This window comes from Ranitomeya imitator, chromosome 6 (assembly GCF_032444005.1).
Source record: "Ranitomeya imitator isolate aRanImi1 chromosome 6, aRanImi1.pri, whole genome shotgun sequence".
NCBI classification, from domain to species: domain Eukaryota; kingdom Metazoa; phylum Chordata; class Amphibia; order Anura; family Dendrobatidae; genus Ranitomeya; species Ranitomeya imitator.
Window position 1 is genome coordinate 24,545,709 of NC_091287.1, and position 25,590 is coordinate 24,571,298.

General features: G+C 40.0%; 1 protein-coding gene across 1 annotated transcript in view; it reads left to right on the forward strand.

The window, feature by feature from the left end:
• The window catches only part of THSD7A (thrombospondin type 1 domain containing 7A), a 278,419-nt gene that overhangs the window by 205,050 nt on the left and 47,779 nt on the right, over positions 1-25,590 (forward strand). Inside the window, exons 13-15 of the mRNA XM_069729330.1 lie at positions 7,491-7,685; positions 10,565-10,828; positions 17,042-17,220. Of these exons, the coding sequence (XP_069585431.1) occupies positions 7,491-7,685; positions 10,565-10,828; positions 17,042-17,220 (638 nt within the window). The remainder of the gene's footprint in view (positions 1-7,490; positions 7,686-10,564; positions 10,829-17,041; positions 17,221-25,590) is intronic.

Sequence of the window (25,590 nt, forward strand, 5' to 3'; positions counted from 1 at the left end):
GCCACACACGCAGGACTGTCACTGAAGCACAAATGTAAATATTAATCTCCCACTGATTTGAATTTTTTTTTTTTTTTCAGGGAGACTTTAGGAAAAAAAAATAATAGAATAAAATGATTTTTTCAGGAAGAATTTAGAAACCAAAGAAAATAAAATGATTTTTTCAGGGAGAATTTAGAAAACAAATAAAACAAAAAAAGGCTTTCTATGGCCCACTGAGTGAGAGATGACGCACACAGGAGTCAGGAGTGGCACACAAGCCCAGAGGCCAATATTTATCTCCCACTGATTGATGTAGTGATTTTTTCAGGTAGATTTTGGAACCCAAATCAAGCTAAAAAAAATAATAGGCTTTCTATGGCCCACAATTGGAGAGAGAGAGAGAGATAGCACACCCAGGAGTCAAGACTGGCACACAAGCAGAAAGGGCAATATTAATCTCCCACTGATTTGTTTTTTTTTGTTTTTTTTTCAGGGAGACTTTAGGAAAAAAAAAATAGAATAAAATGATTTTTTCAGGAAGAATTTAGAAACCAAATAAAATAAAATGATTTTTTCAGGGAGAATTTAGAAAACAAATAAAACAAAAAAAGGCTTTCTATGGCCCACTGAGTGAGAGATGACGCACACAGGAGTCAGGAGTGGCACACAAGCCCAGAGGCCAATATTTATCTCCCACTGATTGATGTAGTGATTTTTTCAGGTAGATTTTGGAACCCAAATCAAGCTAAAAAAATAATAGGCTTTCTATGGCCCACAATTGGAGAGAGAGAGAGAGATGGCACACCCAGGAGTCAAGACTGGCACACAAGCAGAAAGGGCAATATTAATCTCCCACTGATTTGTTTTTTTTTTTTTTTTTTCAGGGAGACTTTAGGAAAAAAAAAATAGAATAAAATGATTTTTTCAGGAAGAATTTAGAAACCAAATAAAATAAAATGATTTTTTCAGGGAGAATTTAGAAAACAAATAAAACAAAAAAAGGCTTTCTATGGCCCACTGAGTGAGAGATGACGCACACAGGAGTCAGGAGTGGCACACAAGCCCAGAGGCCAATATTTATCTCCCACTGATTGATGTAGTGATTTTTTTCAGGTAGATTTTGGAACCCAAATCAAGCTAAAAAAAATAATAGGCTTTCTATGGCCCACAATTGGAGAGAGAGAGAGAGATGGCACACCCAGGAGTCAAGACTGGCCCACAAGCAGAAAGGGCAATATTAATCTCCCACTGATTTGTTTTTTTTTGTTTTTTTCAGGGAGACTTTAGGAAAAAAAAAATAGAATAAAATGATTTTTTCAGGAAGAATTTAGAAACCAAATAAAATAAAATGATTTTTTCAGGGAGAATTTAGAAAACAAATAAAACAAAAAAAGGCTTTCTATGGCCCACTGAGTGAGAGATGACGCACACAGGAGTCAGGAGTGGCACACAAGCCCAGAGGCCAATATTTATCTCCCACTGATTGATGTAGTGATTTTTTCAGGTAGATTTTGGAACCCAAATCAAGCTAAAAAAAATAATAGGCTTTCTATGGCCCACAATTGGAGAGAGAGAGAGAGATGGCACACCCAGGAGTCAAGACTGGCACACAAGCAGAAAGGGCAATATTAATCTCCCACTGATTTGTTTTTTTTTGTTTTTTTTCAGGGCGACTTTAGGAAAAAAAAAATAGAATAAAATGATTTTTTCAGGAAGAATTTAGAAACCAAATAAAATAAAATGATTTTTTCAGGGAGAATTTAGAAAACAAATAAAACAAAAAAAGGCTTTCTATGGCCCACTGAGTGAGAGATGACGCACACAGGAGTCAGGAGTGGCACACAAGCCCAGAGGCCAATATTTATCTCCCACTGATTGATGTAGTGATTTTTTCAGGTAGATTTTGGAACCCAAATCAAGCTAAAAAAATAATAGGCTTTCTATGGCCCACAATTGGAGAGAGAGAGAGAGATGGCACACCCAGGAGTCAAGACTGGCACACAAGCAGAAAGGGCAATATTAATCTCCCACTGATTTGTTTTTTTTTGTTTTTTTTTCAGGGAGACTTTAGGAAAAAAAAAATAGAATAAAATGATTTTTTCAGGAAGAATTTAGAAACCAAATAAAATAAAATGATTTTTTCAGGGAGAATTTAGAAAACAAATAAAACAAAAAAAGGCTTTCTATGGCCCACTGAGTGAGAGATGACACACACAGGAGTCAGGAGTGGCACACAAGCCCAGAGGCCAATATTTATCTCCCACTGATTGATGTAGTGATTTTTTCAGGTAGATTTTGGAACCCAAATCAAGCTAAAAAAATAATAGGCTTTCTATGGCCCACAATTGGAGAGAGAGAGAGAGATGGCACACCCAGGAGTCAAGACTGGCACACAAGCAGAAAGGGCAATATTAATCTCCCACTGATTTGTTTTTTTTTTTTTTTTTTCAGGGAGACTTTAGGAAAAAAAAAATAGAATAAAATTATTTTTTCAGGAAGAATTTAGAAACCAAATAAAATAAAATGATTTTTTCAGGGAGAATTTAGAAAACAAATAAAACAAAAAAAGGCTTTCTATAGCCCACTGAGTGAGAGATGACGCACACAGGAGTCAGGAGTGGCACACAAGCCCAGAGGCCAATATTTATCTCCCACTTTTTTTTTTTTGTTCCAGGGAAAATTTATAAACCCAATAAAAAAAATAATAAATAGGCTTTCTATGGCCCACTATCTGAGAGACAGAGAGAGATGGCACGCTTAGGACTGGCACACAAGCCCAAAGGCCAATATTAATCTCCCTTTTTTTTTTAAGGGAGAATTTATAAAACCAAAAAAAAAAAAATAGGCTTTCTATGGCCCACTATTTGTGAGAGAGATGGCACGCTCAGGACTGGCACACAAGCCCAGAGGCCAATATTAATCTCCCACTTTTTTTTTTTTTTCCAGGGAAAATTTATAAACCCAATAAAAAAAAAAATAAATAAATAGGCTTTCTATGGCCCACTATCTGAGAGAGAGATGGCACGCTTAGGACTGGCACACAAGCCCAAAGGCCAATATTAATCTCCCACTGATTGATTTATTGATTTTTTCAGGTAGAATTTAGAACCCAAATAAAGCAAAAAAAAAAAAAAAAATGGCCTTTCTATGGCCCACTGAGTGAGTGATGATGCACACAGGAGTCAAGAGTGGCACACAAGCCCTGAGGCCAATATTTTTCTCCCACTGATTGATGTAGTGATTTTTTTCAGGTAGATTTTATAACCCAAATCAAGCAAAAAAATAAATAGGCTTTCTATGGCCCACTGAGTGAGAGATGGCACACACAGGGATGGCACTCTAGCAGAAATGTCAATCTTAATCTCCCACAAAAAAAAAAAAAAAAAAAGGAACTGTCCTTCAATTACTATCTCCCTGCAGTAATCTCAGCCAGGTATGGCAGGCAGCAATAAGGAGTGGACTGATGCACAAATTAAATAAAAAGTGTGTACAAACCAAAAAGATAGCTGTGCAGAAAGGAAGGAACAAGAGGATTTGTGCTTTGAAAAAAGCAGTTGGTTTGCACAGCGGCGTACACACAGCAATGCAGCTATCAGGGAGCCTTCTAGGGCAGCCCAATGAGCTACAGCGCTGAGGGAAAAAAAAAAAAAAAATGTAGCTTCCACTGTCCCTGCACACCGAAGGTGGTGTTGGGCAGTGGAAATCGCTACAGCACAAGCGGTTTTGTGGTTAATGGACCCTGCCTAACGCTATCCCTGCTTCTGACGAAGCGGCAGCAACCTCTCCCTAAGCTCAGATCAGCAGCAGTAACATGGCGGTCAGCGGGAACTCCCCTTTATAGCCCCTGTGACGCCGCAGACAGCAAGCCAATCACTGCAATGCCCTTCTCTAAGATGGTGGGGACCAGGACCTATGTCATCACGCTGCCCACACTCTGCGTTTACCTTCATTGGCTGAGAAATGGCGCTTTTCGCGTCATTGAAACGCGACTTTGGCGCGAAAGTCGCGTACCGCATGGCCGACCCCGCACAGGGGTCGGATCGGGTTTCATGAAACCCGACTTTGCCAAAAGTCGGCGACTTTTGAAAATGAACGACCCGTTTCGCTCAACCCTAGTGGCCATTAATTGCGATCATCAGTAGCTACTATGGACAATAGCTGTTTCGTTTTACTGAGCTGGGGCTAGCTCAGCCATGTAGGAGTAGCCAGTGTCTGTTCTGTTTAGGTAGCGCCTTGGCAAGGCTAGGGATTTATGTTTATGAGTTTGTTTTGCTGCTGTGCAACCTGTGGAAAGCAATAAAAACATAAAAACTGCACTTGTTTAGATCAAAACTACATAGTGTGAATGCTACCTAAGGCCTAATGCCTACCAGAGGGAGTGAACCCCGAACCAGGTTTTACAGTTTCAACTTCTGCCACCAAAGATACTATTGCCATGGTATTCCTGTATAGAAGAACTCATTATTCTAAGGCTTTGTACACACTGGCGCCATGTCATTGCCCATTATTCCATATGTTGGCATGCTCGATGAGCCACCTCACTTGGTGCATTGGGAATTTTGCCTCGTTGCTATGTAGACAAGAGGGAGCATGTTGCAATTAAATCTCGTAGAAGAATATCTTGTAGCAGAGAGTATTATCTCTATAATTATGGGACTTAATTGCTTTACTAAATTCCATTAAAATCTACAAGCCGTTATGTTGCCCAGATTACACCCCGCAATTAAATTCCCTCATCTCCTTAATCAGGAACGGTTTATAAAACCCGCAGCGCCACACGATCCGTTCTCAAGAAACAAAAGAGACATTCTAGTAAATGTTTACTGAAAACCGGATGAGCGTGATAAATAATGATCCACCTCCATGTACCGCTATCAGCCATAACATGAAAGCATGGACGGGTGGAGTGAATAACACTGATTATCTTGTGATGACGGACCCCGTTGGAGAGGGGGACTTACTATATAAGTGAGCAGTCAGATCATAAAGATAATGTGTGGAAAACTGAGCAAGAATAAGGATCTGCCAGACTGACAAGGGCCAAAATGTGATGGCTAGGCTACTGGGTCAGAGCATTCCCGAAATGGCAGGACTTGTGGGGTCTTTTCATGATACGGTGGGTCTTGTTGGGTTTTCCCTGTACACGGCAGATATTGTGGACTGTTCCCAGTATACGGCACATGTTTCCCGGTATATGGAATATATTTTAATTTATTTATAATTATATTTCTTATGGGGTGTTCCCGGTATAGGGCAGATGTTATGATTTGTTTTCAGTAGGTCATTTGCGGTGTTCATCGCAAGTCTTATGGGTGTTCTCATTTTATGACAGGTCTTGTGGGATGTTTCCAGTATATGGCAGGTCTTGTAGGGTGTTCCTGGTACACGACAGGTCTTGTAGTGTCTTCCGGTCATATACCGGTCTTGTGGGTTGTTTCCGGTATACGGCCAGTCCTGTGGGTTGTTCCTGGTAAACAACAGATCTTGTAGAATGTTCCCGGTATATGGCCGGTCTTGTAGAGTGTTTCTACTATATGGCAGGTCTTGTGGTGTGTCCCTGGTATACGGCAGATCCTATGGGTGTTCCCAGTATGCAACAGTTACTGTAGGGTGTTTCCAGTATATGGCAGGTCTTGTAGGGTGTTCCTGGTACACGACAGGTCTTGTAGTGTGTTCCGGTCATATACCGGTCTTGTGGGTTGTTTCCGGTATACAGCCAGTCCTGTGGGTTGTTCCTGGTAAACAACAGATCTTGTTGAATGTTCTCGGTATACGGCCGGTCTTGTAGAGTGTTTCTACTATATGGCAGGTCTTGTGGTGTGTCCCTGGTATACTGCAGATCTTATGGGTGTTCCCAGTATGCAACAGGTACTGTAGGGTGTTTCCAGTATATGGCAGGTCTTGTAGGGTGTTCCTGGTACACGACAGGTCTTGTAGTGTGTTCCGGTCATATACCGGTCTTGTGGGTTGTTTCCGGTATATGGCCAGTCCTGTGGGTTGTTCCTGGTAAACAACAGATCTTGTTGAATGTTCTCGGTATACGGCCGGTCTTGTAGAGTGTTTCTACTATATGGCAGGTCTTGTGGTGTATCCCTGGTATACTGCAGATCTTATGGGTGTTCCCAGTATGCAACAGGTACTGTAGGGTGTTTCCAGTATATGGCAGGTCTTGTGCAATGTTCCTGTTATACAGCAGGTCTTTAGAAGTGTTAACGGTATACAGTGGGCCTTGTGGCTTGTCCCAATATACAGCAGGTCCTGTGGGGTGTACCCGGTATATGGCAGATTTTATGGGATGTTTTCAGTACACAGCAGGTCCTGTGGGGTGTCCACGGTATGTTGCAGATTTTATGGAGTGTTCCCAGTATACAGCAGATCCTGTGGGGTGTACCCAGTATATGGCAGATTTTATGGGGTGTTCCCATTATTCAGCGGGGTCTTTTGGGCATTCGTGGTATACTACCAGTCTTGTGGGGTGTTTCTGGTATATGGCAGGTGTTGTGGGGTTTTTCTAGTACACAGCAGGTCTTGCAGGATGTACTTGATATAGTAACTGTCTGTGTGGCGTGTTCTTGGTAAAAGCTGGGTCTTGTGGGGTGTTCCTAGTATATGGCAGGTGTTGTGGGGTGTTTCTAGTAGACAGCAGGTCTTGCAGGATGTAGTCGATACAGTAACTGTCTGTGTGGGGTGTTCTTGGTAAAAGGTGGGTCTTGTGGGGTGTTTATAGTACACAGCAAGCTTATGAGGTGTTCTCAGCGTCTGGCAGTTTTTGTGGGATGTTTTCAGTGTACAGCAGGTCTTCTGGGATGTTCCAGGTATCCAGTACCTACCAAAAGTTGTCCAACAAAAGACAACCAATTAATAAACGACAGAGTCATTGATTTGTGTGGGGCGTGAAGGCTAGCCCTTCATTGCCAATCCTATTGAAAAAGCTGCTGCTGGTTACAGTGAAAACATATCAAAACCTGTAGAGCAATGCAGCTTTCTGTACATGGGGGTACACAGCCAAAGACCGGTAAGAGTGCCTGCATTGGATACGTGAGTGTCAGAACTGGACCATGGCGCAATAATGTGACGAATCTCTTTTTCCATCATGAGGACGGCTTTGTGCATGGACGTCATTTACTTGGGGGACAGACAGCACCAGGGTACAATATAGGAAGAAGACAAGCAGGGAGATGCAATGTGATGGGGCAATGTTCTGTTGAGAAGCAATTTATGTGTATTTTACTATCTGCCTTAATATTGTTCAGCAAAACTGCAGATTTGTTCAGGAATAGTTTATAGAACATGACAGACTTGTTTGCAACTTCCCAAGATCTCAATCTGTTCTCACATCTATGAAATGTTTTGGAAATACATGTCTGATCCATGGAGGCTGGCTAGCTTGAGAATTCTGTAAGAAATAAAATAATAAGTTTCAGTAAGTTGTCTACTTATATGCAATGTTTAATGTTTTCAGATGTTCTAATCTATCTTGTTTTTCCTCTTTTTGTTTTACTTTTCAGCTATCACTTGTCGTAGGCAAGATGGAGCACAATCGGACATTACTGAATGTCTCAAACAAGCTGGTCCTTTACCACCTTTAACCCAGCCATGCCAAATACCATGCCAGGATGACTGCCAGTTTACCAACTGGTCCAAATTTTCCCCATGTAATGGAGACTGTGGGGCGGTTAGAACCAGAAAGCGATCTCTTCTCGGTACATAAGATAAGCCTTATGCCAAATTTAAAAACATATACATTGAGCATGCTCGGATCTCATTTTGGTGTTTTTTTTCTCTAATTTGTCTCTGAAACATACTTTCTAACTTGAGTTGACGTGATAGGCTCATTTAAGATATGTGCTTTTAATGCACACTTAAAAACGTGGGGGCTAGGTATCAGTCGGATCGTTTGGGTAGTGCATTCCAAAAAACTAGGTGCAGCACAAGAGAAGTTTTGGAGATGAGGGGCGAGGTTCAGATTATTGAGGATGTTAGTCTTAGGTCAGTTGCCGAACAGAGGGCAATAGACAGAAATAAGGTAGGAGATATAGGGAGGAGTAGAACTGTGGAGAGCTTTGTAGGTGGGAGATATGAGTTTATATTGTAATCTGTAGTGAATGGGTAACCAGTTTAATGACTGGCACACGGTGGAGGCTTCGGTGAAGCAGCTGGACAGAAATACGACCCTTGCTGCCGCATTCATGATGTATTGAAGAGGACAGCATTTGGTTAGAGGGAGACCAATCAGTAGAGAGTTGCAGTAGTCCAAACGGGAATGAATAAGAGCGACAGTAAGCATTTTTACAGTTTCAAAGGTGAGAAAAGGTCAGATTTTGGAGATGTTTTTAAGATGCAGGTGACATGGGCGAGTGATCAAATCTAGGGAATAAAGGAAAGTTCTGTTTGAAATATAACCCAAGGCAGCGAGCGTGCTTTTTGGAAGTACCGGGTTGAACACTTCTAGGTAATTTCAATGTCAGGTAGAGTTAGGTTAGTAAAAGGGAGAAACACAAGAAGTTCAGTTTGGGAGAAATTCAGTTTCAGACAGATGGAGGACATGATGTTAGAGACAGCGGACAGACAATCCTTGGGATTTTGTATTAGGCTGGGGGTAGTGTCAGGGGAAGAAGTGTATAATTGGGTATCGTCAGCATAGAGATAATACTGGAACCCAAATCTGCTGATTGTCCAATAAGGGTAGTATACAAAGAGAAGAGGCAGGGGCCTAGGACTGAGCTTTGAGAGACCCCAATAGTAAGGGGACGAGGAGAGGAGTAAAAACCGGCAAAAGATACAGTGAAGGAGCGGTCAGAGAGGTAGGAGAACCAGGAGGCAACGGTGTCATTGAGCCCGACAGAGTGGATCATAGTGAGGAGGAGCTGGTGATCCAAGGTGTCAAGTGCAGGAGAGAGTTTCAGGAGAGGGAGTTCACAATAATAGTGCCATCGCAGAAGACTTTGCCTTTTCCAAATGCCTTCTTGCCAATAAAGACTCACCTTTTTTAAGGGTAGTCTGGTTAAAAAAAGTCCATCTTCAGTGCCCTTTTATTTAATTCTAAAGGAGCATGTCAGGTGGCCATTTCCTCCCATCTATTAGCATGAGCAAAGAGTGGCTGCTAGGAGCATCGCTCACTATGGAGGGCCTGGTATTTATGAGCATTACATAGATAATCTATTAAATTGAATGTGCATGGTGTAATACTTCATTTTACCTGTAGTGGTGCTGGAAATAAGCACAACACTTACCGCAGAAGCATAGCTCCACAGTTTAAAGCTTTTTGCTGGGGAACCTAACCGCAGAACATGCTTCGGTCAGTTTATCATTTCATCATTTCATGACATTGCCATCTCCGTGTGCGGTTCCACCATTACTCCAAAGCAACATGCCCGCTGCCTTGGGGTCATCCTTGATTCTGACCTTTCATTCACCCCCCACATCCGATCACTGGCTCGCTCTTCTTACCTGCATCTCAAAAACATTTCTAGAATTCGCCCTTTTCTTACTTTCGACTCTGCAAAAACTCTGACTGTTTCACTTATTCATTCTCGTCTGGACTATTGTAACTCTCTACTAATCGGCCTCCCTCTTACCAAACTCTCCCCGCTCCAATCTGTCCTGAATGCTGCTGCCAGGATCATATTCCTCACCAACCGTTACTCCGATGCCTCTACCTTTTGCCAGTCATTACACTGGCTACCCATCCACTCCAGAATCCAGTACAAAACTACTACCCTCATCCACAAAGCGCTCCATGGCTCAGCACCACCCTACATCTCCTCCCTGGTATCAGTCTACCACCCTACCCATGCCCTCCGCTCCGCTAATGACCTCAGGTTAATACGATTAATCCCCAATCCCCACAGTTTTAAGTGTGCCCTAAAAACTCATTTGTTCAGACTGGCCTACCGCCTCAATGCATTAACCTAACGATCCCTGTGTGGCCTATTTATAAAAAAAAAAAAAAAAAAACAGGTTCCTCGCATCATGTTCTCATACACTTTATGCAGTATTATTATTATTATTATTTATTGTTATAGCGCCATTTATTCCATGGCGCTTTACATGTGAGGAGGGGTATACATAATGAAAACAAGTACAATAATCTTAAACAATACAAGTCATAACTGGTACAGGAGGAATGAGGACCCTGCCCGCGAGGGCTCACAATCTACAAGGGATTAGCCCTCTGTGTCTGTACTGCTACATACTTAGGCAATTAACTGGTTCATGCAGCTTTACATGAACACCCGAGCCTTACACTATGGCTGGTCCGAATAACTAAAGCAATTGTTACCATCCACCTCTCGTGTCTCCCCTTTTCCTCATAGTCTGTAAGCTTGCGAGCAGCAGGGCCCTCACTCCTCCTGGTATCTGTTTTGAACTGTATTCCTGTTATGCTGTAATGTCTATTGTCTGTACAAGTCCCCTCTATAATTTGTAAAGCGCTGCGGAATATGTGGGCGCTATATAAATAAAAATTATTATTATATTATTATTATCAGTGGATGACTCTGCAGCACAAAAAGATTTCGCAAAGCAAAGAATCCCTTTAATATACTGCTTGACTTCTCTAACTTTAATTTTGTTCATGCAGGAAAGAGTAAGAAGAAGGACAAGTGTAAGAATTCCCAGCTGTACCCAATGATTGAGACGCAGTTCTGTCCATGTGACAAATACAACGCTCAACCTGTAGGGAACTGGTCAGACTGTATTCTCCCGGAAGGGAAAGTCGAGGTTCTTCTTGGAATGAAAGTTCAAGGAGACATCAAGGAATGTGGCCAAGGATATCGCTATCAAGCCATGGCATGCTATGACCAGAACAACCGACTGGTGGAAACCTCAAGGTGTAACAGTCACGGTGAGTATCTTGTCCAGACTTCTTCCATAGTCGTCATAAAAGTATTTTAGGTATTTTTTGTCTTTTTGAACATGTGATTTAGAAGATATTAAGAGGGGTCCAGTACTTTGACTCTTACCAATTCCATAAATGATGGTTCTCCAGGGATTTTTCCATTGATGATGGTGGACTTAGGGTCTATGGATGTGTTCAGAATGGGCAATGAACATGTAAAGTTGTGTTGACTTGTAGGTTCCTTTTCTAACCAAATGATCATAAATTGCAGCCATGTAGGGCCAAATATTTCACCTAGACTGATGCGCATCTGAGTACAAACACCAAATTTATTAAGAAACGCATTTCCTTTAATTCATTTGATGCATCTATGTCTTTCAATGCACCAGAATTAGAAGCCTATGTTTACTCAAGGCAAGTGTTGATCTTAAATTTTGGTAATAATTTACCCCGAGTTTTGGTGTAAATTGTATTAAATATGTCAGGCAACCATTGGCCATACATCTCTAATTAAAACCATCTTTTCATACCACTTTTTTAAAACTATCAAAAAGAAAATAAAAACATTTTTGAGACTTTTTTGTTATACAAGCATAAAACCCTTGTACAAATACAATAAAAAAAGTAATAAAATAATTAATAAATATTACACAATATTTCAAATTTTAATTAATAGGATGTAATGATAAAAATGCCGATGATACAAAAATATAAAATTGTGATGAAAAATAACACAACAGTATAATATATTAAAAACATCTTCTAAAATAATTAATATAGTTTAAATAAAATTTCAAATTCTAATTGCTAGCATGTAATGATAATGCAGAAAAAATTGTGATGAAAAATAAGGCCATGTTCACACGATCCTTTTTTTCATGCGGAATTGCCGCGATTTTCCCGCTGCGGGTCCGCAGCTGTTTTCCATGCAGGGTACATTACATTGTACCCTATGGAAAACAGGAACTGCTGTGCCCACAATGCGGAAAATCAAAAAAAAAGCCGCGCTGAATAGCTGCGGGAAAAAAGAAGTACCATGTCTTTTTTCGGAGCCGCAGCGGTTCTGCACCCATTGACCTCCATTGTGAGGTGAAACCCGCAGTAAAACCCGCAGATGAAAAAAATATCTGCGGGTTTTACTGCGGTTTGTGGTGCAGAACCGCTGCAGCAGGAAGTGCGGGGAAGCGGGCGGAAGTGCGTGGGCGGAGTGTGGCTGCCCCCCCGTGCTCCGATCCTGCCCCCCCCGTGCTCTAATCCCACCGCCCCGTGCTCCGATGCCCCCCCAGTGCTCCGATGCCGCCCCCCGTGCCCTAATCTCCCCCCCCCTTATACTTACCCGGCGTCCCGGTGTCCGTCCGGCCGTCTTCTCCCTGGGCGCCGCCATCTTGCAAAATGGCGGGCGCATGCGCAGTGCGCCCGCCGAATCTGCCGGCCGGCAGATTCGTTCCAAAGTGCATTTTGATCACTGAGATATAATCTATCTCAGTGATCAAAATAAAAAAAAATAGTAAATGACCCCCCCCCCCTTTGTCACCCCCATAGGTAGGGACAATAAAAAAAAATTAAGAATTTTTTTTTTTCCACTAAGGTTAGAATAGGGTTAGGGGTAGGGTTAGGGGTAGGGTTAGGGGTAGGGTTAGGGGTAGGGTTAGGGGTAGGGTTAGGGGTAGGGTTAGGGTCTTTTCAGCCATTTTAACCCTAAAAAACTTCCTAGAAAATACACAGACTCTGCATAGAAAACTGCATAAAAAAAAGGATCAAAAAAAGGATCAAAAAACGCATCAAAAAAGGACAAAAAAAGGACCAAAAAAAGGACCTGCGTTTTCTGCCAAGAGCTGCAGTTTTTTAAAAAACAGTCCTGAAAAAAAAGGATGGAAATCAGGAACGTGTGAACATACCCTAACACTTCTTAAAAATATAAAAAACGTAGTAATAAATAAATAATTAATACATTTTACATAGTATTTCATTTTCTAATTGGACGTAATGATAAATATACTAATAATAAAAGCAATAAATAATGATAATTGTTATTAAAAAAAAGAGCACCTGAATAATATAATATAAAAAACATTTAATAAAATAATACATTTTGCAGAATATTTAATTTTCTAATTGATGGAATGCAATGATAAATATACTAATAATACAAAAAAATTATTGTGATGAAAAATAACACAGCATAATGATATAATATAAAATAATCTAAATAAAAATATATTTTGCATAATATATGTAATGATAAATATTCTGTTAATATAAAAAATAATGATAATGGTAATAAAAAATAACACAAAATAAGAATAAAATAATATCTAATTAAATATTAAAAGATAAATTCTTATATATTCTTGTTTTTTTTCACCATGTAGGATATTTTGAGAATTTTTTTTTCATCTACTCAATATGTTTTCTCTTCCAATATTATTTTTCCAATTTTACTGAATTACCCAGATTAAGTCAACAGCTAAAGCGAAACCCCTAAAAAAAATGCTTTTAATATTTTGTTTTCAAGCTTAGTTATTAAATAAAGCTCCGAGTGTAAAGAAAGCCAAAGGGGCCGCGTCTTTGAGGGAACCGCAAATCCACAGTTACTGAAAATTAATTTTGGATAATGATTTATACCGCTGATTAAGTTGAAGTGAGCGGCACTGCCGGCGCCCTACATGTGAAGATGCAGTAAGATATAGACCCAATTAATTATGCATGCTCTCAGTATAATTTAATGTGCGATACAAGTAATAAAATGTTTTATTGGATTACACGGGGAGATAGTAGGCTCTGATTTCCGTTTGATATATTACTTTCTGCTACGGAGATTATAATATTTTTCAGCTCCGGAGATATGAATTTAGTAGAGTCTACATCTAGATTTTCTGTGTCATACAGATAAGAAAAAAAAGTATTTTCTTCCTAAGAAAAAAAGATAAAAACATGTAAAACTTTCCAATAGACTCCATTCTTTCTATTCCCCTTTGTATGTACTAAGATAATAACTGAATTGCAAGCACAATCCATCAACTGAATAAAAAAAAAAAATTAAAAACAAAAAAGAAAAAAAGAAAATACAAATATGACTTAAGTCAAAAAGTAATACAAAAAACTTAGTTATGACACAGGTAACAAAGGAATACAAAAAAAACACCCGGAATTGACTCAGATTGAAGGATAATGCAAAAAACATTCGCAAATAAGTCAGGTCAACACGTACAACAACTAGTAATGGAGAAATATCAGCATGTAAATCAGGGGAAAAAGGGATATAAGAAACATCTGCACATGGAGGATAAAACTAAACACTCACACGTGACAAAATTCATAAAGCAATACAAAACTGACAACACATTACCTAGATTAAAAAGTAGCTATCATGAATCCCTTCATTGTCCTAGTCTACATGGGATGGCACCAGTGACCCCTCAACTGCCCTAGACCTTAGAAGAGGATTATTAATTCCTTCACAACCCTAGCCCACCAGGGATGCTATCCTGAATCTCTTCATTGTCCCAGTCAACATGGCACCAGTAACCCCTCCACTGCCCTAGACCTTAGAATAGGATTATTAGTTCCTTCACAACCCTAGCCCACCAGGGATGCTATCCTGAATCTCTTCATTGTCCCAGTCAACATGGCACCAGTAACCCCTCCACTGCCCTAGACCTTAGAATAGGATTATTAGTTCCTTCACAACCCTAGCCCACCAGGGATGCTATCCTGAATCTCTTCATTGTCCCAGTCAACATGGCACCAGTAACCCCTCCACTGCCCTAGACCTTAGAATAGGATTATTAGTTCCTTCACAACCCTAGCCCACCAGGGATGCTATCCTGAATCTCTTCATTGTCCCAGTCAACATGGCACCAGTAACCCCTCCACTGCCCTAGACCTTAGAATAGGATTATTAGTTCCTTCACAACCCTAGCCCACCAGGGATGCTATCCTGAATCTCTTCATTGTCCCAGTCAACATGGCACCAGTAACCCCTCCACTGCCCAAGACCTTAGAATAGCAGTATTAATTCATTCACAACCATAGCCCACCAGGCAAGTGATCATTAATTCCTTAATTGTCATAGCCCACATGATATGATACCAGTAACCACTTTTCTGACCCAGACCACCATGGATGTTATTTTATTATTTATTATTTATTATTTATTATTATTAAAGCATAATTTATTCCATGGCGCTTTACATGTGAAAAGTGGTATACATAATAAAAAAAAAATACAGTAATCTTAAACAGTACATGTCACCGACTGGTACAGTAGGAGAGAGGACCCTGCCCACGAGGGTTCACAATCTACAAGGGATGGGTGAGGATACAGTAGGTGAGGGTAGAGCTGGTCATGCGGCGGTTTGGTCGATCGGTGGTTGCTGCAGGTTGTAGTCTTGTCAGAAGAGGTCGGTCTTCAGGTTCCTTTTGAAAGTTTCCATGGTAGACGCAAGTCTGATATGTTGGGGTAGAACGTTCCAGAGTATGGGGGAAGCACGGGAGAAGTCTTGTATGCGATTGTGGGAAGAGGAGATAAGAGGGGAGTAGAGAAGGAGATCTTGTGAGGATCGGAGGTTGTGTGCAGGTAAGAACCGGGACACAAGGTCACAGATGTATGGAGGACCCAGGTTGTGGATGGCTTTGTATGTCATGGTGTCATGCTGTTACATCTTTGGTAAGGAAGGGGGGCCTCAAACAATCACTGGAACTGGGACCATAACTATCCCTGCCCTGGGGTACTGTTGAGGGTAGAGAGGCCCGAGTCTCCAACTTTACAGTGCTCTGGTTAATCCCTGATCTTTTCCCTTCCCCACCCCATGAGGCATGGGACAGAAATGTAAGGTAAACAAGACACAAAGACATAACCGGAATAACAGAAAACCTCTATCATGCAAAAGCACTAACCAACAATAGGGAGGAGGATCGGGACAGGGAGGAATAAACTAAATGGGAAAAGGGACCAGGAGATAAACACATACAACATTAAACTACAGATCACTACTACAACAACTCTACTCCAACCACTTTACTTTAGCACACAGCACAGGAAGACAAATCTTTCACCAGCAGGGACAAGAAGGTCTGACCAGTTTTTATAGGAAGAGGTAATGACCAGTTCAGAAGCATGTTTCTGACCAGCATAGAAAGGGTCATTAACCTTTTCAGCACCAGAGAAAACTAAATCCATTTAATATGGGACACATACCACACCAATCTAAAGACTATCTGCGATTCATTACTCGACTTGACGGTCTACCTTCATTCCTCCCAAGGGGACTGGACACCATCGTGACACATGATTAGGGCTTTGAACTGGAGACTCTGGGTGATGGGGAGCCAGTAAAGGGATTGACAGAAAGGAGAGGCAGGGGAACAGCAGGGGCACAGGTGGATTAGTCGGGCAGGGGTGCGACAGTGTTAGAAGAGAGGCCACAGGGCAGGAGGTTGCAGTAGTGGAGGCGGGAGATGATGAGGGCGCACACTAGTGTTTTTGCAGATTCTTGATTAAGGAATGTACGGATCTGCAAAATATTTTTGAGTTGAAGTCGTCAGGAAGTGGAAAGCTTGGATATGTGGTTTGAAGGAGAGATCAGTGTCAAGGATTACCCCGAGGCAGCGAGCTTGTGGGACTGGGGTGAGTGAGCAGCCATTGACTTTGATACTGTAGATAGATCTGTTGGGGATTATAGAATCCTTTGGTACTCTTGACCACCAGGGAGATTACCATTAGTTTCTTCACTACCATAGACTAAAAGAAATATCAGCTGGGGTGAAATTAAGACTGTCCATCCATGATCTAGAGAAATAACAGCATTAAGTACTGTTAAAGCAGGTGTATAATGGGGATATTCTTGCAGAATGTGACCCTCATACAAACAGGAGCTCTTATTTGTCCTTGTCCATCCCTGCTACAAGTCCAGCTGCTGCGACCCGTAGTGATCTGCAGTAATCTGTGAGGGAAATGGGCAGCAGGTTCTCAGTTTCTCTGCAGCACTCCCACAGGGGAAATTAAGTATTGCACAATGCCTACTGAAATGAATGTGCTACCAATTAAGTATGGGAAGGTTTCTAACTTCTTGTGTTTTGTTGTGTTCAGAATTGTATCCAAAACTCTTACGCTCCATGTCAATAAACCCCTTAGGTTCCTCAATTTCATATTCATGTTTTTTTTCCTCCTTCTTCTTGCTGATCATTCTCTTCTATTCCTCCTCTTTGTCACTTTAGGTTACATAGAAGAAGCGTGTATTATTCCCTGCCCCTCCGACTGTAAGCTCAGCGAATGGTCCAACTGGTCACGATGCAGCAAATCATGCGGAAGTGGAGTCAAAGTCCGATCCAAATGGCTACGGGAGAAGCCTTATAATGGTGGAAGACCCTGTCCTAAACTGGACCATACCAATCAGGTGACTGACTACTAACTAAATATTCTACAGTTCATTGCTTACAATGAGAACTTTTTTTGCAATCTGGATAGGTTTCATGGGCACCAGGGCTTAAAAACCCTTTAATGGGCTTGTAAATGTTCAGATGAATGTAAAGACGGGCGCCGGTGTATTGAGCAGGCTCAGCAGCTGAGCCCGCTCCACATCCTGAAAATCCCAGCTGTGATACATAGCCAGCATCGATACATAGCATGTGATACATAGCCAGCTGCGAATGGGGCGTTTAAGCAACATTTAAGTAGGGTGATTGGAATGGCTCGTTTTAGGCTTCCAAGGCCAACGAATTTCTAGGTCCGTTGGAACGGGGCTGGAAAATGGTAGAAATAAATAAATAAAGCCAATCACTCACCTGGAAACTCTGCAACTTGCTCTCGCCATTCGGTTTTCTTCTTTCCGCCGTTACGTGCTCCATCTCCGACCTCAGCACTATAGGTCAGTAATCACGGCCGTGTCTAGGGTTCGGAGGTCACTGTGAGTTGTGAGGTCGCCACTTCGTGATGTCAATATTTGCGCTGTGATCTTATGACGCTCAATGACCTCCGAAGCCTGAACATGGCCAAAAGTCCTGGTCTACAGTGAGGAGGCCAAAAATGCCACCTACGATAGCGGAAGGAAGAGGACCAGACAGCGGGCTGTGGGGCAGCCGGATAGATGAGCAACGAGTCATAGTTTTTTTCACGACTATACTACATCAGATGTTCATAACTTGAGAACTGCCCGTATTGCCATTTTTCAGTTCCCACACCTCTCGGGGAAAAAAAAAATTAATTAATTAAAAAAAGTATTAAATACAAAAAAATTAAATAAATTACAATGACGTCCAATAAATTGGCACCAACTAAAACACCAGGTCACCATAAGAAAAAAATCAGACCACCGTAAAACTCGGACAAGGATCGCAATGCAATGCTTGGACTGGCCATCGGCTCTACGGACCCAAGGGTAGCAGCTGCATAGAAATACATGCTGTCGCGTACAAGCCGGAAGGACCAACGACCGGTCTGAGCATTGCTTTGTCATACTCGACCAAATAACAATTTAATCCTAATTTTAGCCTAAAAAAACGTATAAATCGCCATATAGTGCCGATATATCAATGCCGTTTTATACCGCTGCTCTTGTGTGGCCATAATTAAAACTTTCTAATACTGTATGCCCCTAATTGTGAGTCTACTAGAAAGAAGAAAATCTTCAACCATGTACAGAAGTGTCATTGCTATACGACAAAGGTCCTTAAAGGGATTTTTCCTGCGAACAAAAGTTGATTTTATTCTCTAGATCATGGAATGAAAATAAGGTCCACAATAGGAAGTGATTAAATAAAATGTCCCCGTGCTGAGATAATCTCATAAATGTGCCCCTGCTGTGCACTGTGTAATGGTCGGGTTCAACCGTACAGGAACATGGAAAACACCTAATAGTATCCCCAATATATGGCCATGAAGTATATATATAGACACACCAAAAAAGACTACCTTCACATAAGGGCCAGTACTAAAAAATAACTTTTATTGATAAACAATACTGTTAAAAATAACATTGGTGAGGAAAAACACCTATGACACAGGAAAAAAGGTGGGTAGTCCAGGAAGGCTCCACAGCATATAGGACAAAATACAAACAAGTGTTCATGTGCAAGTACTCATGTACCCGTAAATAGCAGCATAGGTAGTCATATAATAGTAAATATAAGACATTTAGTACAGCATAAAAGGTATAGTTACCAAAGATAGGAGCGCTCCTGGGGACCCACCACACCCGACGCGCGTTTCGCTGGAAATGCTTCGTCTGGGGGTGGTTAGGTGCCAGCTGAAGATCATATTTAAATAACAAAGGACCAATAGTGAGAATGCCGCACTCAAACTGACTAAATACATACACCAGTGGACGCATGTTTGTATTTTGTCCTATATGCTGTGGAGCCTTCCTGGACTACCCACCTTTTTTCCTGTGTCATAGGTGTTTTTCCTCACCAATGTTATTTTTAACAGTATTGTTTATCAATAAAAGTTATTTTTTAATACTGGCCCTTATGTGAAGGTAGTCTTTTTTGGTGTGTCGTACAGGAACATGGTCTGATCATACCACATCTCCTGGGCAGGGGAGGAAGCAAAAGACTATACAGATATTACAGCACGGGATCACAGCTGATTCTTTTTGTGAGTTAAAACAATTCACTGCCTTTTTTTAAACAATGTTTTACTTTTCAGAATCAGCTGTGGTCCCCTGTTGTGAAACTGTCTGTATACTCTCTTTTGAGTGCTCCCCTGCCCAGGAGCTGTGGTATGATCAGACCATGTTCCTGTACTGTTAAACACAACCATTACACAGTACATAGCAGGGGAACATTTATAAGATTATCTCAGCGCAGTAATATTTTTTTAATCACATCCAATTGTTAAAATTATTATTATTCCAAGATCTAGCGAATAAAATAAACTTTTGTTCGTGTAAAAACCCCTTTAAGTATCTCTACTAAGTTACGACTTGATATCCCATAAAGTTGGCAATGCTCCAGGAAAACATTTCCTTTGTGAAAAACTTTTCAATAACTTCAAGGATGAGATATTTTCTACATCTGCAGTTCCACCAGTCTCATGATTGCGGTGAGGCGGTGTGTGACGGGGCACAGATTAGAAAAAAAGAAAAAAACATTTTAAGAAATGTCTTCATATGTCATCTATACCTGATTTACTTTGCTACTGACAGATCTGCTCTCTGCCGAGAGACGGTTCTCAGAATGTTCCTCTGGATGGTGAATTATTCATGTTGCACATTTGAATAGCACATTAGCATAAATATGAGATACATTACATGTGGCATTAAAGTGTCTATTAATTATGACAATCCATCAACGTGGCTTCAAATTAGAGGGGAGCCGAGGGGATTTCCGTTATAATGAACCATTTTCATAACCGTCAACATGGAGATCTTGTAAATGTAACTGTTGTAGCAATTAACGGCAGATGTATATACATAAAATAAAACTCTCTATATGATAAAGATAATGTCCACAGTGTGAATATATCTTTTATTAAACATTTTCTGAGATTTTTTAAAAGTACATGCGAAAGTTTTCATAGCAATTTAGGCTTGCATCCTTGTCTTTATCGACAGTATTATAGTAGTTATATTCTTGTACATAGGGGCAGCACTATAGTAGTTATATTCTTGTATATAGGAGCAGTATTATAGTAGTCATATTCTTGCACATAGAGGGCAGTATTATAGTAGTTATATTCTTGTATATAGGAGCAGTATTATAGTAGTTATATTCTTGTACATAGGAGCAGTATTATAGTAGTTATATTCCTGTACATATGGGCAGTATTATAGTAGTTATATTCTTGTACATAGGAGCAGTATTATAGTAGTTATATTCTTGTACATAATAACAGTATTATAGTAGTTATATTCTTGTACATAGGAGCAGTATTATAGTAGTTATATTCTTGTATATAGGAGCAGTATTATAGTAGTCATATTCTTGTACATAATAACAGTATTATAGTAGTTATATTCTTGTACATAGGAGCAGTATTATAGTAGTTATATTCTTGTACATAGATGCAGTATTATAGTAGTTATATTCTTGTACATAGGGGCAGCACTATAGTAGTTATATTCTTGTATATAGGAGCAGTATTATAGTAGTTATATTCTTGTACATAGGAGCAGTATTATAGTAGTTATATTCTTGTACATAGGGGCAGTATTATAGTAGTTATATTCTTGTACATAGGAGCAGTATTATAGTAGTTATATTCTTGTACATAGGAGCAGTATTATAGTAGTTATATTCCTGTACATATGGGCAGTATTATAGTAGTTATATTCTTGTACATAGGAGCAGTATTATAGTAGTTATATTCTTGTACATAATAACAGTATTATAGTAGTTATATTCTTGTACATAGGAGCAGTATTATAGTAGTTATATTCTTGTATATAGGAGCAGTATTATAGTAGTCATATTCTTGTACATAATAACAGTATTATAGTAGTTATATTCTTGTACATAGGAGCAGTATTATAGTAGTTATATTCTTGTACATAGATGCAGTATTATAGTAGTTATATTCTTGTACATAGGGGCAGCACTATAGTAGTTATATTCTTGTATATAGGAGCAGTATTATAGTAGTTATATTCTTGTACATAGGAGCAGTATTATAGTAGTTATATTCTTGTACATAGGGGCAGTATTATAGTAGTTATATTCTTGTACATAGAAGCAGTATTATAGTAGCTATATTCTTGTACATAGGGGCAGTATTATAGTAGTTATATTCTTGTACATAGGGGCAGTATTATAGTAGTTATATTCTTGTACATAGAAGCAGTATTATAGTAGTTATATTCTTGTACATAGGGGCAGTATTATAGTAGTTATATTCTTGTACATAGGGGCAGTATTATAGTAGTTATATTCTTGTACATAGAAGCAGTATTATAGTAGTTATATTCTTGTACATAGGAGCAGTATTATAGTAGTCATATTCTTGTACATAGGGGCAGTATTATAGTAGTTATATTCTTGTACATAGGAGCAGTGTTATAGTAGTTATAATCTTGTACATAGGAGCAGTATTATAGTAGTTATATTCTTGTACATAGAAGCAGTATTATAGTAGTTATATTCTTGTACATAGGAGCAGTATTATAGTAGTTATATTCTTACACATAGGGGCAGTATTATAGTAGTTATATTCTTGTACATAGGGGCAGTGTTATAGTAGTTATAATCTTGTACATAGGAGCAGTATTATAGTAGTTATATTCTTGTACATAGGAGAAGTATTATAGTAGTTATATTCTTGTACATAGGGGCAGTATTATGGTAGTTATATTCTTGTACATAGGGGCAGTATTATAGTAGTTATATTCTTGTACATATGGGCAGTATTATAGTAGTTATATTCTTGTACATAGGGGCAGTATTATAGTAGTTATATTCTTGTACATAGAGGCAGTATTATAGTAGTTATATTCTTCTACATAGGGAGCAGTATTATAGTAGTTATATTCCTGTACATATGGGGAGTATTATAGTAGTTATATTCTTGTACATATTAGCAGTATTATAGTAGTCATATTCTTGCACATAGAGGGCAGTATTATAGTAGTTATATTCTTGTATATAGAGGCAGTATTATAGTAGTTATATTCCTGTACATATGGGCAGTATTATAGTAGTTATATTCTTGTACATAGGAGCAGTATTATAGTAGTCATATTCTTGTACATAATAACAGTATTATAGTAGTTATATTCTTGTACATAGGAGCAGTATTATAGTAGTTATATTCTTGTACATAGATGCAGTATTATAGTAGTTATATTCTTGTACATAGGAGCAGTATTATAGTAGTTATATTCTTGTACATAGATGCAGTATTATAGTAGTTATATTCTTGTACATAGGGGCAGTATTATAGTAGTTATATTCCTGTACATAGGGAGCAGTATTATAGTAGTTATATTCTTGTACATAGGGGCTGTATTATAGTAGTTATATTCTTGTACATAGATGCAGTATGATAGTAGTTATATTCTTGTACATAGGAGCAGTATTATAGTAGTTATATTCTTGTACATAGATGCAGTATTATAGTAGTTATATTCTTGTACATAGGAGCAGTATTATAGTAGTTATATTTTTGTACATAGATGCAGTATTATAGTAGTTATATTCTTGTACATAGGGGCAGTATTATAGTAGTTATATTCCTGTACATAGGGAGCAGTATTATAGTAGTTATATTCTTGTACATAGGGGCTGTATTATAGTAGTTATATTCTTGTACATAGGGGCAGTATTATAGTAGTTATATTCTTGTACATAGATGCAGTATTATAGTAGTTATATTCTTGTACATAGGAGCAGTATTATAGTAGTTATATTCTTGTACATAGATGCAGTATTATAGTAGTTATATTCTTGTACATAGGGGCAGTATTATAGTAGTTATATTCCTGTACATAGGGAGCAGTATTATAGTAGTTATATTCTTGTACATAGGGGCTGTATTATAGTAGTTATATTCTTGTACATAGATGCAGTATTATAGTAGTTATATTCTTGTACATAGGAGCAGTATTATAGTAGTTATATTCTTGTACATAGATGCAGTATTATAGTAGTTATATTCTTGTACATGAGGAAGTATTATAGTAGTTATATTCCTGTACATAGGGAGCAGTATTATAGTAGTTATATTCTTGTACATAGGGGCTGTATTATAGTAGTTATATTCTTGTACATAGATGCAGTATTATAGTAGTTATATTCTTGTACATAGGAGCAGTATTATAGTAGTTATATTCTTGTACATAGGGGCAGTATTATAGTAGTTATATTCTTGTACATGAGGAAGTATGTTATGGCTGGCAATCAGGCAACACAGCGTGCAGTAATCAGCGCACATACAGAGATCTGGCAATAACCCAAAACAATAGGACGAGCTCTGAGACGTGGAATCTCTGTAGACTGCAGTACCTGATCTATCCTCACACAACTGGAAGCAGCAGTGGATTGCGCCTATCAACTACCTATGCAACTCGGCACTGCCTGAGGAGCTGACTAGCCTGAAGATAGAAATACAAGCCTGACTTACCTCAGAGAAATACCCCAAAGGAATAGGCAGCCCCCACATATAATGACTGTTAGCAAGATGAAAAGACAAACGTAGGAATGAAATAGATTCAGCAAAGTGAGGCCCGATATTCTAGACAGAGCGAGGATAGCAAAGAGAACTATGCAGTCTACAAAAAACCCTAAAACGAAAACCACGCAAAGGGGCAAAAAGACCCACCGTGCCGAACTAACAGCACGGCGGTGCACCCCTTTGCTTCTCAGAGCTTCCAGCAAAAGATAATAACAAGCTGGACAGAAAAAACAGAAAACAAACTAGAAGCACTTATCTAGCAGAGCAGCAGGCCCAAGGAAAGATGCAGTAGCTCAGATCCAACACTGGAACATTGACAAGGAGCAAGGAAGACAGACTCAGGTGGAGCTAAATAGCAAGGCAGCCAACGAGCTCACCAAAACACCTGAGGGAGGAAGCCCAGAGACTGCAATACCACTTGTGACCACAGAAGTGAACTCAGCCACAGAATTCACAACAGTACCCCCCCCTTGAGGAGGGGTCACCGAACCCTCACCAGAACCCCCAGGCCGACCAGGATGAGCCACATGAAAGGCACGAACAAGATCTGGGGCATGGACATCAGAGGCAAAAACCCAGGAATTATCTTCCTGAGCATAACCCTTCCATTTGACCAGATACTGGAGTTTCCGTCTAGAGACACGAGAATCCAAAATCTTCTCCACAATATACTCCAATTCCCCCTCCACCAAAACAGGGGCAGGAGGCTCCACAGATGGAACCATAGGTGCCACGTATCTCCTCAACAACGACCTATGGAATACATTATGTATGGAAAAGGAGTCTGGGAGGGTCAGACGAAAAGACACCGGATTGAGAATCTCAGAAATCCATCGAAATATGTGTCCAAGGCCTCTTCGGGACCGGCAAGGGCAAAAGCAACCCACTGGCACGTGAACAGCAGGGCTTAGCCCTAGCACAAATTCCACAGGACTGCACAAAAGCACGCACATCCCGTGACAGAGATGGCCACCAGAAGGATCTAGCAACCAACTCCCTGGTACCAAAGATTCCTGGATGACCGGCCAGCACCGAACAATGAAGTTCAGAGATAACTTTACTAGTCCACCTATCAGGGACGAACAGTTTCTCGGCCGGACAACGATCAGGTTTATTAGCCTGAAATTTCTGCAACACTCTCCGCAAATCAGGGGAGATGGCAGACACAATGACTCCTTCCTTGAGGATACTCGCCGGCTCAGATAACCCCGGAGAGTCGGGCACAAAACTCCTAGACAGAGCATCCGCCTTCACATTTTTAGAGCCCGGAAGGTATGAAATCACAAAATCAAAACGAGCAAAAAATAACGACCAACGGGCCTGTCTAGGATTCAAGCGCTTGGCAGACTCAAGATAAGTAAGGTTCTTATGATCAGTCAAAACCACCACGCGATGCTTAGCACCCTCAAGCCAATGACGCCACTCCTCGAATGCCCACTTCATGGCCAGCAACTCTCGGTTGCCCACATCATAATTACGCTCAGCAGCAGAAAATTTCCTGGAAAAGAAAGCACATGGTTTGAACACTGAGCAACCAGAACCTCTCTGTGACAAAACCGCCCCTGCACCAATCTCAGAAGCATCAACCTCGACCTGGAACGGAAGAGAAACATCAGGTTGACACAACACAGGGGCACAGCAAAAACGACGCTTCAACTCCTGA